The 15371-nt window shown below is 45.0% G+C and overlaps 3 protein-coding genes across 3 annotated transcripts in view; 1 reads left to right on the top strand and 2 right to left on the bottom strand.

Annotated features, from left to right (window-relative positions):
* LOC311368323 (fibrinogen alpha chain) overlaps positions 1 to 963 on the top strand; it is a 3460-nt gene extending 2497 nt beyond the window's left edge. The window contains exon 4 of the mRNA XM_084487118.1: positions 1 to 963. This exon is cut by the window's left edge and continues 648 nt beyond it. The gene's annotated coding sequence lies outside the window, so the exon portion shown is untranslated.
* Positions 964 to 2449: 1486 nt separating this feature from the next.
* Positions 2450 to 7576, bottom strand: LOC311368316 (fibrinogen beta chain-like). The gene is made up of 13 exons (XM_084487110.1): positions 7355 to 7576; positions 7016 to 7045; positions 6542 to 6642; positions 6183 to 6285; positions 5854 to 5922; positions 5654 to 5768; positions 5013 to 5119; positions 4406 to 4520; positions 4038 to 4157; positions 3829 to 3951; positions 3643 to 3737; positions 3340 to 3530; positions 2450 to 3064 (listed from the first exon to the last, which is right to left on the bottom strand). The coding sequence occupies exons 1-13, from the start codon at positions 7427 to 7429 to the stop codon at positions 2833 to 2835; spliced, it is 1476 nt and encodes a 491-aa protein (XP_084343236.1). The 5' UTR covers positions 7430 to 7576; the 3' UTR covers positions 2450 to 2832.
* Positions 7577 to 7657: 81 nt separating this feature from the next.
* eslec (eosinophil lineage-specific marker) lies at positions 7658 to 14200 on the bottom strand (the record flags this gene model as incomplete). The annotated part of the gene is made up of 10 exons (XM_084487491.1): positions 7658 to 7677; positions 10627 to 10729; positions 11195 to 11329; positions 11449 to 11558; positions 12060 to 12388; positions 12992 to 12999; positions 13105 to 13203; positions 13331 to 13369; positions 13533 to 13542; positions 14139 to 14200. 10 exons carry the CDS (start codon positions 14198 to 14200, stop codon positions 7658 to 7660), a joined length of 915 nt encoding a protein of 304 aa, XP_084343617.1.
* Positions 14201 to 15371: the final 1171 nt, after the last annotated feature.

Here is a 15371-nt window from a genome sequence, read left to right as displayed (position 1 = left end):
TATTATTTAGCTTATTCATATATGACTTGGCAAGTCACTGTCCACCAACAGTGACCTGCCAACTGTATGCGGATGATACTGTACTATATGTTGACACTAAAGACAAAGCGCAAGCTGCAAAAATCTTACAGCTGTTATGAGTAATGTGTGCAAATCACCTGCACTTAAATGTGACTGTTTTTATGTATTTCTCCAAAAGGGTAAATAAGACTGACACAGTAAGAGAGAAAAGGCTTGAAGTAGTTCAAGAGTTTAAATACCTAGGTGTGATCTTGGACTCACAACTCAATTTCAAGCAGCACACAAAAAAGCTGTCAACAAAATGAAATTGAACTTGTCCAACTTTAGATATATAAGAAGGAATCTTACTTTTGAAGCAGCTAGGCTATACTTTGATGCAATGATCATGTCTCACATGACCTATTGCATAACAAGTTGGGCCTCAGACGACTCTAAAGTCCCTAGAGCAGGGGTGTCAAACTTACGGCCCGCGGGCCTAATCCGGCCCGGAGTGTAATTTAATCCGGCCCGCCAGATAATATCTAATGTCTATCAGAACTGGCCCGCCGGCATATCGCATTTCAGCATTAACGCGTTGACGCACGTCTCGGCGCGGTAACCCTGGCGCGTCAACTCCGGCAGCCCGTTATCCCATACCTTCCCCCCCCCAGTCAACAATTCAGACTGCGGACCCTGTTATAATGTAATGCAATTGGCCCGCCGGCATATCGCATTTCAGCGTTAACGTGTGTCTCGGCAGGGTAACCCTGGCGCGTCAACTCCGGCAGCCCGTAATCCCATACCTCCCCACCCCCCCCCGTCAACAATTCCGCCTGCGGACCCTGTTATAATGTAATGTCCCCAATTAATGTAATGCAATTGGCCCGCCGGCATATCGCATTTCAGCGTTAACGCGTGCCTCGGCGCGGTAACCCTGGCGCGTCAACTCTGGCAGCCCGTACTCCCCCCCTCCCCCCCCCCCGTCATCAATTCCGCCTGCGGACCCTGTTATAATGTAATGTCCCCAATTAATGTAAAGCAATTGGCCCGCCGGCATATCACATTTCAGCATTAACGCGTTGACACGCGTCCTAGAGTCAACATATAAACAAGCTATAAAAGTTTTAGATAAAAAACCTAAAATGTATCATCACTGTCAGATTTTAAAGAAACTTGAATTGCTACATATGGAAAACACTGTGAAATACACAGACTCTATTTTAGTTTTTAAAATCCTTCATGGTTTAGCTCCACCTCCTTTACAGGAATATATCAAAAGGAACACAAACAGCACAACCAGAGCAGGCTCCAGAAGTAATTGCAATGTTCCCTTTAGGAGAAGTGCCTTTGGCCAGGCAATTTTGTTCATATAGAGCAACCAATACCTGGAACTCTATACCAAGTGCAATACGCAAACTACCAACTCATACCTCATTTTTCACCTCACATCTTAAAAAATGGCTTCTGGAAAATCAAACCTGTTGTCACTAGCTGGGATAATTTATAATTTGTCCACTGCTGCTGATCTGTTAACCCTGTCTATTATGTATAATATGATGTTTTACTCTGATTTGTTTTATTTCAAATTTATTTAGGGACCATCTACCTGTCAGGGACTAATGGGGGAAATTAGCCTTTGGCTATAATCTATTACATTTATTTACAGTATATTTACATTTTTTTTTTTTTTTAAATGTTCATCAAAATACTTTGTCCCTTTGTGAAATAAATAAACTTCAAACTTCAAACCTGACCTCTGAGACTGCTATCACATGATCACAACTATCACCTGACCTCTGAGACTGCTGTCACATGATCACATCTATCCTCTGGTCAACCAGGACACTCTGAGCACACCGGAGTCTCTGATGCTTTTGTGGTTTGGTTCCGTGTCGGGCCACAACTCACCTCCAAATGGAGTTGTAGTTACGAAACTGCTATGGAGGAACATGACCCGAACACTACTGAAGAGTCAGGCTGTTTTATCGTGAAGAATAAATAATGCCAGTATTATTACAGTAAGACGAGTACTGTCATGGAGTCTGATGGAAAATAGATTTATTTGTATTATCCTTTGATTCATTTTATTCTCTATATATATAATATCAAAGTGGTACGTGAGAAACAGGTTTTACCCTAATAGTAAAGGAGGTGGTACTATAAGAAACAGGTTTTACCCTAACAGTAAAGGAGGTGGTACTATGAGAAACAGGTTTTACTGTAATATTAAAGGAGGTAGTACTATGAGAAACAGGTTTTACTGTAATATTAAAAGTCTAACAGTCTAACAACCAAGAAAGATGGTCTCAAGACGGTAATTTGTCTGTGTACAAGTTGAACCTGTCTCTGGTTGATATGGTGGTGGTGTGGTCATAAGGAGAATACGCAGGTCCAGAAAGCAACCTTTCAGGACGAGGCTGTTTTTAAGTATTGAAAACAACACAAGACATTAGAAGTCAGTGGGTTTTTATTAAGACAATGAGTACTTTGACACACCCAACACTGACAACATCACACACTGAAACACTGACATCACGCACCCAGCAGAACGATTGACACAGGTTCATCGTTGTAACATTCTGTTGTAACTTTCCATCGTACCAAAGACATTTAATTGAAAAATTCTGCTTCAATGTCCAATATTCCATCCAAGTTAAAAAAGCCTTAGTTTCTTTAAAAAATAAAATAAAAAAAATCTTTTTTCTTTTTAGGATCGTTTCATCACTTCATATGACGTGTGCGCGTGTAAACGTATGAGCCGCAATATCAGAGTCTGTCCGGGTGGTGTTAGAGAGTTTGTGTCAGGGTGTTTGTGTGTGTGTGTTAGACCTTCTACTGGGGCTGATAGTAAGGTCTGATCTTCATGCTCATGGCCTTCAGGGAGTACCAGCTGCCCTTCCAGTTCATCCACACCATGCCGTCGTCTGTGCCGTGCTTGGCCATTCTGCGCGTGTAAGACCCGCTCATATAGTACCGACCGTTAGGATTGGCCGCGTGGCAGCGGTTGTACCACCAACCGCCTCCGTCCTCCTTAGAGCACTGCTTACTGCTGTCGCCCGGAATCCTAGAGGAGAGCAAGACGTTTAGAGAGCAAATTAGCTTAAGATGCCAACTAACTACAGTACAAAGGACGATATATAACCATCTTCTGAAGCAACCTTTCGAGCTGAAGAAGCTAACCAGCTAGTTTATGCTAGTTATCTAACTATCTCCCTTAAAGGAAGTTTATTGGTTCATGAGATCACTCGTTTAACCCCCCCCCCCCCACCTCCATTCTTTAAAGAGCTTGCTGAAGCTCAAGACAAGCACACCCCCACACACACACACACATACACGTACCATTTGTCGTTGTCGCGGTCGAAGGTGCTGAACATCATGCCGTTGTGGATGGTCATGGTTCTGTTCTCTCCAGACAGCTCAGTGGCGCCCTCCAACAGGGTGTTTCCCGCCGTACCGGAGTAGCCATCCACCGACATCACGTAGTTACTGGCCTCTGATTGGATGGTGAACTTACTGTACATGGCTTGCACCTGAACACAGAGAGGGGCGGGGCTTAGCAAGCTGTCGACCTTCGACCTTGAGCCTTCGCAGGTGTGTTTGTGTATGCGTTATGGGAAGGGGGGGGGGGGGGGGGTTCTATACCTTGTTCTGGGACCAGTCCTCCATCTCGAAGAGAACCTCAGTGGGGCCCATGTTAGTCAGTTGGCTGATACGCTCATTACCCATCCAGTATTCCCCTGTCACACGAGCAAAGTAAAGGGTACAATTACAGGCCACTGACTAACAGAACAGAACTCCCAGAATGCATTGCGCTCCAGAGGACCCTACCTGGAGTCTGGCAGTGGCCCTTGCCCACATCGTAGGCGATGTTGCCGAAACCACGGCGATAGTCGTCCCAGCGACGGCCGAAGCCCACACTTCCGTCCATCCTGTTCTGGATGAGGAGCCATCCTGAAGAGAGAGACATGTCAACGCACTGGCAGGGGGACAGGTAGACTGGAAGGTAGACAGGCAGTCAGACAGGCAGGTGTGCTGACCTCCGTCCTTGGTGGTCTGGTCACAGAAGACCTTGTATGACGGGCTCCGAGCGTCAGACTGGACCAAGTACATCTGGGAGTCAACGCCGCCCTTTCTGAAGATGTCCTCACACTCCTTACCTGGAGCGTAGACCACAACATTGTATACAGTATATACAGGGTACAATATATCACACATTATGTATGATACCATATCCTATATCATGCTTTATTATGTATGATACCATATCCTATATCACACATTATTATGTATGATACCATATCCTATATCATGCTTTATTATGTATGATACCATATCCTATATCATACATTATATATAAGACAGGTAGAGAGACAGGCAGGCAGACAGACAGATAAGTACAGCTTACCAGAGACGACCGGGATAGGGCAGCTGTTGACGCATGGTTCTTTACAGTTCTCATTCTGGGTCTGTATTGCTTTCTCCAGCCTCTGAATTTTCTGTCTGATCTTTTCCAGCGCTCCCTAACCGCCAAAGATAGAATACATCAGAGTTACAACTATACTGATATTTAATGCTTCATAGTTAACCCTAGTCATAGTTAGCCATGGTTTGGGTTAAAAGTTAGTACCATGTCTAATGTTTAGCAATAGCACTATCTGCTGATAGTGCGAGGGCAGGGCACAGCTGCTAACCATATTATTAGCGCTAGCACGAGGGCTAGCTGCTGACCCGAGTATTAGCACTACTACTGGACTAGCAGCTAACCATAGCCCTATTCCTAGCACTGTGACTAGCTGCTAGCCCTAGCCCTATTCCTAGCACTGTGACTAGCTGCTAGCCCTAGCCCTATTCCTAGCATTGTGACTAGCTGCTAGCCCTAGCCCTATTCCTAGCACTGTGACTAGCTGCTAGCCCTAGCCCTATTCCTAGCACTGTGACTAGCTGCTAGCCCTAGCCCTATTCCTAGCACTGTGACTAGCTGCTAGCCCTAGTTCTAGTGCTGGCAGCCCTACCTGCAGGAGTCTGATGTCAGAGGGGAAGGCAGTGTCAATGGTCTCCTTGATGTAAGAATGTTCCTCTTCCAGGGTGTCCGTGTACTGTCTCACCACCTGGCTATTGTCTGCAGGGAAACATCCAATATCAGTTAGTAACCCGGATCAAAAATAGAACAGCAAGGCAATGCCTTGATCTTACAAGCTAATCGAGTATGTCTCCAAGCCTAAGGCCCAGTCCCATTTCTCTCCCTTAACAAGAACACTTGCTTTTAGTGCCCTTAGCTGCAAATCAGCTCCTAGCGTTCAAGGGTTGATTTTAAGGGGAAAACAGCACTCCCCCTTGCTCCCTTAAGTATTGGGACAGCCTACCCCTTCGCGGGAATGTGCAAAATCTAGGGTTAGGGCTCAAATCTAGGGGAAGGGGGAGAATTGAGACAGGGCCTAAGTCTGTAGGCTAAAAGCATGCAAGAGGCTAAGTTCATGCTAAAGACTAGAATAAATGCATGCTAAAGCTAACGACATGCTAGAGGCTAACATGCTTAAGGCTAACTGCATGCAGACAGGTGATATAATGCTAAAGAAGAACTGCATGCTTACTGCATGTTAAAGGCTAGCTTCAAGGCTAGCTTCATGCTTCATGAGTATAACCGCGTTCTCACCATCATTGACCCTCTGCCGCTCCCTGAGGGCATTAGACATACGCTCCACGTAGGTGTAGATGTTGTTGGAGGAGCGGGTCAGGTCTCTAACCTGACCGATCAGGGGACCCATGGCCTTGGAGGGAAGAACGCATAGTTAGCACACAGGTACCACCTCCACTCTCTACCTCGTCAAAGCCTTAGCTTAACCCGCTGAATACCTGCTTGATGTTGGTCTCTTGCTTCACCAAGGTGGTCTTCAGCTCACAGCCAGTCGGACAGAGAACGCCCTAAGGGAACACAGGGGAACACCTCACCACATCACACATGACCTCACCACATTACACATGCCGTCATAACATCCCACATGCCGTCATAACATCACACAGGACCTCATAACGTCACACATGACCTCGTTACAACAACCGTGACCTCATAAAATCCCACACGATGTCATGAGTACACACAATTTGCGTGTGTATTGTTAACAGTTAGTTATTCACGGTAATTATCTACGGTGTTAACACGAGTAGTTAGTAGTATTTCTGACCAGTTGATCAGAGGCGTGTGCACATCCTCCAGCCTCCACGGGGCGCTCCTTCTCCGTCTCCTGCTTCGCTCCCACTGGAGCAGCGGTGGGCCTGCCGCGGTACCTGAGACATAATAATAATAATAATAATAATAATACATTTGATTTATATAGTGCCTTTCAAAACTCAAGGATGCTTTACAAATGTGGGCAGGAACATAGAATAACACATAAAATAGACATATCAAAATAGACATATCAATTCTACTGTCTTATAACAGTATATTATATGATATACATACAATGTGTTCATTTTATACACTATGTATATATATATACATACATATATAGGATATAGTATATTTGGTATTGACAGTGACCTTCTGCCAGTGCTGACGGGAGGCGAGACGTAGCGGGTGGGGGAGTAAGAGTCCCTCCCACTGGTCACAGGTCGGTTACCCCGGGCGTCCACCATGACTCCCTGACCACGAGAAACACACACGCACACGCACACGCACACGCACACGCACACACACACACACACGCACACGCACACGCACACACACACACACACACACACACACACACACATGCGCACGAGCGCACACACGCACAAACACAAAATCATCTATGAGGACAATCTGTCATATATATTATTTACTCTACTGAACAGAATAGAGCCATATAGAATAGAGTGATATAATAGAGTGATCAAGAAGATTGATAGAGTAGAGTAGAATATGGTGAAAGAGTAGAATGATAGACTAGAGTATAGATAGAGAAGTGTAGAGTATAGTGATAGAGTAGAGTATAGTGACAAGGTAGAGTATTGATAGAGCATTAAATAGACTCACCTGTGTACCACTACCGGGTGACAATGGAGCCTGAAATCCAAATGGAAATCAAATCAGTTAAAGCTTATTCAAAGTCCACCAGGTATGTATAATGTTTAAATGTTAAGTTGTATTATATACACATGTATTACATTGTATTGTGAAATAATTTAAATATTAATTTAAGAGAAGGCGGAATGACATTTGATGCATTGAAATGCATCCAATCAAGTGATGGATGTTATGCACTCCCACTTTGTCCTATTTTCTTTCCTGCCTACATTGACTCATCATATCGGAAGACAGTAAAACTGAACACTCAATAAATGACTTTCGTTGTTGAGTAGTATTTTGTTTTACCGTGTCGTCCTCATCATCGTAATCGCTAGCCCAGGCCAAGACGGCACACAGAGAGAGTAACAGCAGAATCCTCATGGTCACTATCACTTGTCTATCACTCTCTTCCTTATACCACTCTATCTCTATCCCTCTATGGAGAGCTTGGTTCCGACAGCAGAAAGGAGACGTTCTTCTGACTCTAGAAATGTGGGGAGTCGGTCTCTGTTCTGACCAACAGAGCAGCACTGGCTTTTATAGTCGATATGCTCGGCCCGTTTATCCATGCCATGTTGCAATAGTCAACAGCACGGTTTAGTCAATGACTCATGGTCTCAAAGTCTTTTCTGATAGGAACAACACACAAACAGACACTCACCCACCCACACACACACACACACACACACACACACATGAAAACACACGCACACACACACACACACACACACACACACACACACACACACACACACACACACACACACACACACACACACACACACACATGCAAACACACTCACACACACACACACACACACACACACACACACACACACACACACACATACACACACAAACCCAGGCCACTTTCCTCATCTCCTCCTTTTTCTCCTTCTCAACCCCATCCCTTCTCCCCCCTCCTCTCTCCACTCTTCTCTCGTCTCTTCCCTCGCCCATCTTCTCCTTTCCCCTCTTTAGTCTCCTCTCTTCTCTCATCATCTCCTCCTCTTCCCTCTCCTCTCCTCCTCTGCCTCCTCCTCTCTTTTCTCAACGTCTCCTCGTCTCTCCTCTCTCCCCAGGGCGCTAAGTGACCTACGACTACCCTGACCGCTGGTCAGCACTCCTTCGTCCCTCACCTTCTCTCCCTCTCCCCCCCCCCTCATGCTCTCTGTCTTCTCCCTCTGCCAGGAGGTGACAACATCTACTACGATTTATCCCAGAAGCTGAGGCAGCGCCTCGTTTGGGGTAAACTCTGAAGCCGATGACCTGTGTACTGTTGTTCTCTCCTTATTTTCTGTTTGCTTTCTTCATCATCTATCAATAAATTAGGGTTTCCTGCATACACTATTTCAACACACTGGTATTGAGGACTCCAACTCACACACGTCAGCACAGTCCGTAGTGATGACTTCCACTGGACAGACAGTGGAAGTCTCCCTCGTTCCTATAAAAGTTCACATCCTCATGAACATCTAAATGACAGCAGGAACTGACGATATTTCAGATGCTATGAAACATTACATAGAACTGATAGCAATGACTCAAGTTCATAATAAACTCTAATCAATGACAACATGAAGTGTGATTGGCAGAGTGAGTACCAGAGACGTAAGCAGAGTGACGGAGAAGGAGCGCCCCCTGGAGGCTGTAGGATGTACACATGCCTCTGGTCAGAAATACTACTATTAATGTTAGCACCGTAGATAATTAATGTTAATAAATACTAATAATAACACACACGTGAAGTAACGTCATGTTTGATGTTTGGATGTCAGGTTTGATGTTTTGATGTCAGGTGTGATGTTTTGATGTTATGTTTGATGTTTTGAGGTCATGTGTGATGTTATGAGTTCATGCATGATGTTTTAACATAATTTGGGATGTGATGAGGTCATGTGTGATGTTATGAGATATTCACCTGTGTTCCCTAAAGGAAATAGCTCCAATAAATCTTTAATAATACTAGTTTATATTCATAATAGCTGCTAAGACTTAGCTACACCTTTTATAAAAGGAGCATATATAATAGCTCTTAAATCGTACCTACAGCACCTTTAACATGGCGCTCTCTATTTATCACTGTACCGACAGTGGGGTTCATGGGTTGGGGTTTGTCACTGTGGGGTGTATGCGAGTTTCTGTTGCTGTTCATTTTGTGTCCATTGTTTCTGCCACCATTACTGTCATGTTAAGTTTGTTGGATGGGTTGTGTTCTGTTTTCAAGTGCAGAGACGTTAATAAAGGCAGTTGCGTAGTCATGCGGTGTATGGGGCGCGGAACTGCAGTCAACTGCTCAACCTGGGCTCCCGTCTCGTCCTGTCCGTGCTGCTCGCCACAATATTAAAGGTGACATATTATGCCACCTTTTCAAAACGGCTTGTAAAGGCTAATCACACTCACACCTGGTGGTATAACATGTCACCTTTAAAATAACATTCCTCTAGTCCAAGCACTTCCTGTTGTGTGTTCATTAGAAAGTCATATTAACAGAACACACGTTTGCCACATCAATAGCCATAATAAGTCATCATTTAGAACAATTATTTCAAAGCATTTATTTAACAGTCAGGGAAACTAAACATCCATCACCATTTACAAAAAACAAGAGCGTTTATAACATCTTGTAGCATTAGCAGTGTTGGCATACCTTTTAATATTAGAATTGTCAACATTCTAGAATGAGCCTTATAAACTTTGTCTGGTTAGCATTAACAGTGTTAGCCTGCCTGGTAGCATTAGCAGTGGTAACATGCCTGGTATCTTTAGCTGTGTGGTAAGCATTAGCAGTGAAGCAGAGAAAGATTCTAGAGAGAGGAAGAGAGTTTGGTTTTCATCATGGAGGGGTGATGACATCACAGGTTCAGATGTGAATGGCGCAGATGTAGGGCATCGTGGACTCACATGAAGCCTTCATCCAAAGATTCCTCACTACGAGACCATCATCATCATCATCATCATCATCATCATCATCATCATCATCGTCAACATCATCATCATCATCATCATCATCATCACCACCATAACTGCGGATGTGTGTTTGTAAGCTTTGTAACTTTTATGTACTACTAATGATTCCTGGAATATTTGAGTTATTACTTAATTGTTGAAGTTAATTGTTAATTTCTTTGGACAAAAGTCAATTTAATAACTGTAATGTAATGTAATTCATGTGAATGTGTGCATATGTGTCTGTAAAGAGGTGCGTTTGTGTGTGTGTATGTCTGTAATTGTGTGTGTGTGTGTTTGTGTGTGCATCTTTAATTGTGTGTTTGTGTGCGTGTATGCATTTTTGTGTATTTATGCATGTGTGTGTCTGTTAGGATGTGTGTGTGTGTGTGTGTGTGTGTGTGTGCGTGTGTGTGCATCTGTAAGTGTGTTTGTGTGTCTGCATTTGTGTGTGTGTGTGTGTGTGTGTGTGTGTGTATGTTAGTGTGTGGGTTTATGTGTGTGTGTGTGTGTGTGTGTGTTTGTGTACGGTAGTGTGTATTTGTGTATGTTAGTGTGTGTGATTTTATGTGTGTGTGTGTGTATGTGAATGTTAGTGTGTGTGTGTGTGTGTGTGTGTGTGTTTGTACCTCCATAGTTCATCTGTACACAAGTTCCGTTGGTAGGGATTGGGAATCGAGCGAAGTTATCATAGTCAAACATCGAGCCATCAGTCCACATCCAAACCCCGGGCTGTTGAAACAAAGGAATTTACCCTCCAGGAATTAATAAAGTTGTTTTCTATCTATCTATCTATCTATCTATCTATCTATCTATCGATCTATCTATCTATCTATCTATCACTCTATCTATCTATCTATCTATTTCTCTCTCTCTATCTATCTATCTATCTATCTATCTATCTATCTATCTATCTATCTATCTATCTATCTGTCTATCTATCTATCTATCTATCTATCTATCTAACCGACGAACAGACAGACATGCAGATTAACAGACAGCTAGACAGAGAGATAGACAGAGAGACAGACAGACAGACAGAAAGACAGACAGACGGCTAGTCAAACAGACAAACAGAGAGACAGACAGTCCGGCACTCAAACAAACAGACAGGCAGGGAGACTGAGAGACAGGCAAACAAACAGACAGACAGAGAGACTGAGAGACAGGCAAACAGACGGACAGACAGACAGGTACCTGGATGCATTCATTGGCTCCTATCCAGGTGGGGGGGAAGTTGAACTTGGCCCCGAGGGTGAGCTTCTGGAGGAAGCGGTTCTCCTCCGGGTTGTGAACCGACGCTAGGTTACCACCATGGAACATACAGTTGCTCTGGAGAGAGAGAGAGAGAGAGAGAGAGAGAGAGAGAGATGTGAGGCTGTGTGTACATACTGTGAGATACACACAGTATCAGAAGGTATTAGCAGGAGGTTGAGATGTGGCCCTCTGACCTGAGCTTGGATCCACCTGGTTGGTTCTTGGATGAAGATGAAGCAACGTACGCCATATCTCATCCAACCAATAGGACAGAAGTCTCCCACGAAAGGCTCACCATACGAATCTGTTCTGACAGGCACGCACACAGGCACGCACACAGGCACGCACACAGGCACGCACACAGGCACGCACACAGGCACGCACACAGGCACGCACACAGACTGAAGACTATTCACATGTTCAGTGTGACTCTCTTTACATTGTGATGTGGAATATGATCAATTCCACACACCAATGGTAACAAGGTGGAGGTGGTAACCATGTTGACAAGGTCATGGTGGCAGCTAACAAGGTAGAGGCGGAGGGGGGTAACCATAGTGATAAGTTGGAGGTGGTAACCATGTTGACAAGGTCACGGTGGCAGTTAACAAGGTAGAGGCGGAGGGGGATAACCATAGTAACAAGGTGGAGGTTGTGGGGGTAACAATGGTAACAAGGTGGAGGTGGTAACCATGTTGACAAGGTCACGGTGGCAGTTAACAAGGTGGCGGTAGACGGGGGGGGGGGGTAACCATGGTGACAAGGTGGAGAGGGGGGGGGGGGGGGGGGGGGTAATGCCACTCACCACATCTGGGGTGCGGTTTCCCGGGAGGCGTCAGGGTGCCGGGGATCTCCACTCCCGTGTAGATGTTCACGCACCAGCAGTAGCCTCTGGAGCCCGAGCCCTGAAGGGGCGTGAAGGTGCCGTCTTCACTACACGTGGGCACGAAGCGCCCGGGTGTGAAGGGGGCCATGAGGGCCTCATACCGCTCGGTCTGGCAGAGTGTCCGGTGGTGGTAATCCCTCTCCAGGGTGCTGTTGATGGCGGCCGCGCGGGCGAGCTCCACCAGCAGCAGCAGCTGGAGCAGGAGGCCCAGCGCCCCGGTGGCTCCGCTCATCCTGGCTGTGGTCACGCTGCAGGAGGGAACACTTTACAGCTGTCACACTAACCCGAGATGGGTGGTAATGAGGTTAGGAATGGTTAGAGGCAAACATACAAGGTGCTCTGGAGAGAGAGAGAGAGAGAGAGAGAGAGAGAGAGAGAGAGAGAGAGAGAGAGAGAGAGAGAGAGAGAACGGCCATAGGGGTTGTGAGCTATATTGTAGAGTTGGTTAGTAATAGGTTAGAAATGGTTAGGATGGTTAGAGGTCACATTTTGTTGTGTAGTACTATAGTATTACTGTATAGTACAAGGGCAGTGACAAGTAAAGAAGGTTTTGTTTTAAATATAGTCATATAGGATATAATATAATCATAGGCTGGTAGTTAGTGAGCAATAGATTATATGAATTATGGAAGGATTTTGCTGCTCCATTCTGTCCGTAACCCAGGAAGCGTTTTGTTGAGTTTACTTTGGATGATCTCTCATTCCTTTGCAATGTTTGGTTCGCTTAACAAAGTCCACTGTGATATTAAGCTAGTTAGTATAGTTAAGTTTTAATTTAGAACAGCATAGTTATATATAATATATTAGTATAATAAGTTAGAAATTGTTCCAGCTGTTCCAGCTATTCTCACCCTATTTCCTGCAGGTGGAGAATACGGTGGTGGTGGTGGGTCTTGTGGTTGTGGTGGTAGGTCTGGTGGAGGTGCTGGTGGGTCTGGTGGTGGTGGTGGCGGTAGCTCTGGTGGTGGTGGTGGCGGTGGGTCTGGTGGTGGGGCTGGTAGGTCTTGTGGTTGTGGTCGATCTTCTGTTGGTAGATTTTGGTAGGTCCGGTGGAAGCGTTCTGCTATTTATCATCATCCATCTGAACCATGGAGCTCTGACACCAGGACCAGCGTGCCAAGACTTTGTTTCCAACGGATATGTGCACGGCACATTCAAACTTCTCCTGACAATGTATCGGTGCTCATTACCCTCCTCATCTCCCCTCCTTGCTGAGGAGTGCATTGTTCCTGGGAGCCAAATTGGAGATCAGACATCACACTATTGTTATCCTGATTCATGATCTGGGAAGGGGGGGGGGGGGGGTAACGCCATTCACCACATCTGAGGTGCGGTCTCCCCGGAGGCGTCAGGGTGCCAGGGATCTCCACTCCCGTGTAGATGTTCACGCACCAGCAGTAGCCTGGGAAGACACACACACAGACACACAGACAGACACACAGACAGACACACACACACACACACACACACACACACACACACACACACACACACACACACACACACACACACACACACATACACACACACACACACACACACACACACACACACACACACTTCCTACATTTATGAACACATTTAATTAAATTTATCAACACATTTAGTTACATTTAAAAACATATTAGGTCACATTAATAACACAGTTACATTTATAAACACATTTGGTTAAATGTTTAACACAGTTACATTGATAAACAAATTTGGTTAAATGTTTAACACAGTTACATTGATAAACACATTTGGATACATTTATAACATTTTTTACAGTTACATGTTTAACAAGTGCATAGACAATCAGCCACTCTGGTTCTGTTCTGCTCTCTCTCTCTCCCACTGTATCTGTTTCTCCCTCCCTTACTCTCTCTCTCTCTCTCTCTCTGTCTCACCCTCTATCTCCTTTTCCACGCTGGCAGGATGAGTCTGGCCTCCATACTCTCCTTTTCTCTCCTCCTTTTCCTGCTCTCTGTCTCCAGGGGTCTAAGGTCATCCTGTTACCTTGGAGACCTCCGCATGTCCTGCGACATGTTCCCGGTGGGGGGGTTCTCCACTGTTCCCATGGTATCCCAGCAGGCCGTCACCCTCGACCTGTCATTGAACATCATCGCTGCGGTAACCGAGGACGACCTACAGGGCCACTCCCTGCTGAGGGTCCTCAATCTCCATGGTAACATGCTAGGCGGTGGGATAACATCATGAAACAACTCATTATTAACAAACAATGATTGACACTAGTGAATTTATTTATGTTTAATAATAAAATTACTAACAGCAAGGACAGGTTAATTAATTAATGATTAATAAGGAGGTCAGGTGTTTAAATCAGATTAATAAAGAGGTCAAGTGTATGATACAGATGATAAGGAGGTCGGGTGTGTGTGAAGCACCATCTGTAACCAGAGTTTTCTGAGGAAGACACCTGAAGAAGGGCGGAGGCCTTCTACAGGTGTCCTCTTTAGGGATCATGTCTCCTCTTTAGGGAGGAGGATAGAGGTGCTATCATGTCTCCTCACCGGGAACAGAATAGAGTTGCTATCGTGACCCCTTTTCTAGACAATAGGATGTGGATGCTATCATGTCTGATCTTTAGGGAACAGAATAGAAGTCATCTCCTGCCAGTCACTGTCCTCCTCTTCTCATCCTGCTCCTCTTTCATCCTCCTCCTTCTCCTCTCTCTCTCCTCCTCCTCTCTTCAGGGTCCTGGGTGATTCTCCTCTCCTCCTGGGTGTGACCACGTTGAGGAGGTTAGAGATAGGAGGTGCTGCTTTCCAGGAGTTAAGGAGAGGAGATCTGGAAGGAGTCACACAGCTGGAGGAGCGCACTCTGAATGCCAACAACCTACAGAGGTTTGTGTGTGTGTGTGTGTGTGTGTGTGTGTGTGTGTGTGTGTGTGTGTGTGTGTGTGTGTGTGTGTGAATCACACTTAAAACCATGCACACACACAAACAAGCAAACAAATATAAAGACAAGGTAAAGTAGCTTTAAAGGGTAAGATAATAAGTGAGGTTACACAAGGGATGTGGGAGGAGAGGAGGAGCAGGAGAGTAGGAAAGAAGAGTCTAGACATTATTTGTAAGGGGCAGCAGTGAACCCATTGAATTGTACAAAATGTTGTTTCATCCTTTACACAAGTTAAAACAAGTGCCCTTTCTGTGACCCACCACCAGGGGCGCTAAACTACATATATATATATATATATATATATATATATATATATAGCTATATATATAT

This window comes from Micromesistius poutassou (genome assembly GCF_964030765.1).
Source record: "Micromesistius poutassou genome assembly, chromosome: 23".
NCBI lineage: Eukaryota > Metazoa > Chordata > Actinopteri > Gadiformes > Gadidae > Micromesistius > Micromesistius poutassou.
The sequence above is the reverse complement of the archived record's forward strand: the minus strand, read 5'-3'. Positions and strand labels throughout refer to the sequence as shown.

Bases quoted from the DNA above. Each gene is read 5' to 3' on its own strand.
- LOC311368316 (XM_084487110.1), bottom strand. From the start codon at position 7,429: ATGAGGATTCTGCTGTTACTCTCTCTGTGTGCCGTCTTGGCCTGGGCT. The intron at 5,923-6,182 runs GTCAGAAATACT...GTGTTCCCTTAG, and splicing joins CACACGCCTCTGATCAACTG to GGCGTTCTCTGTCCGACTGG. The intron at 3,531-3,642 runs GTATAGAACCCC...CTCTGTGTTCAG, and splicing joins AGGACTGGTCCCAGAACAAG to GTGCAAGCCATGTACAGTAA.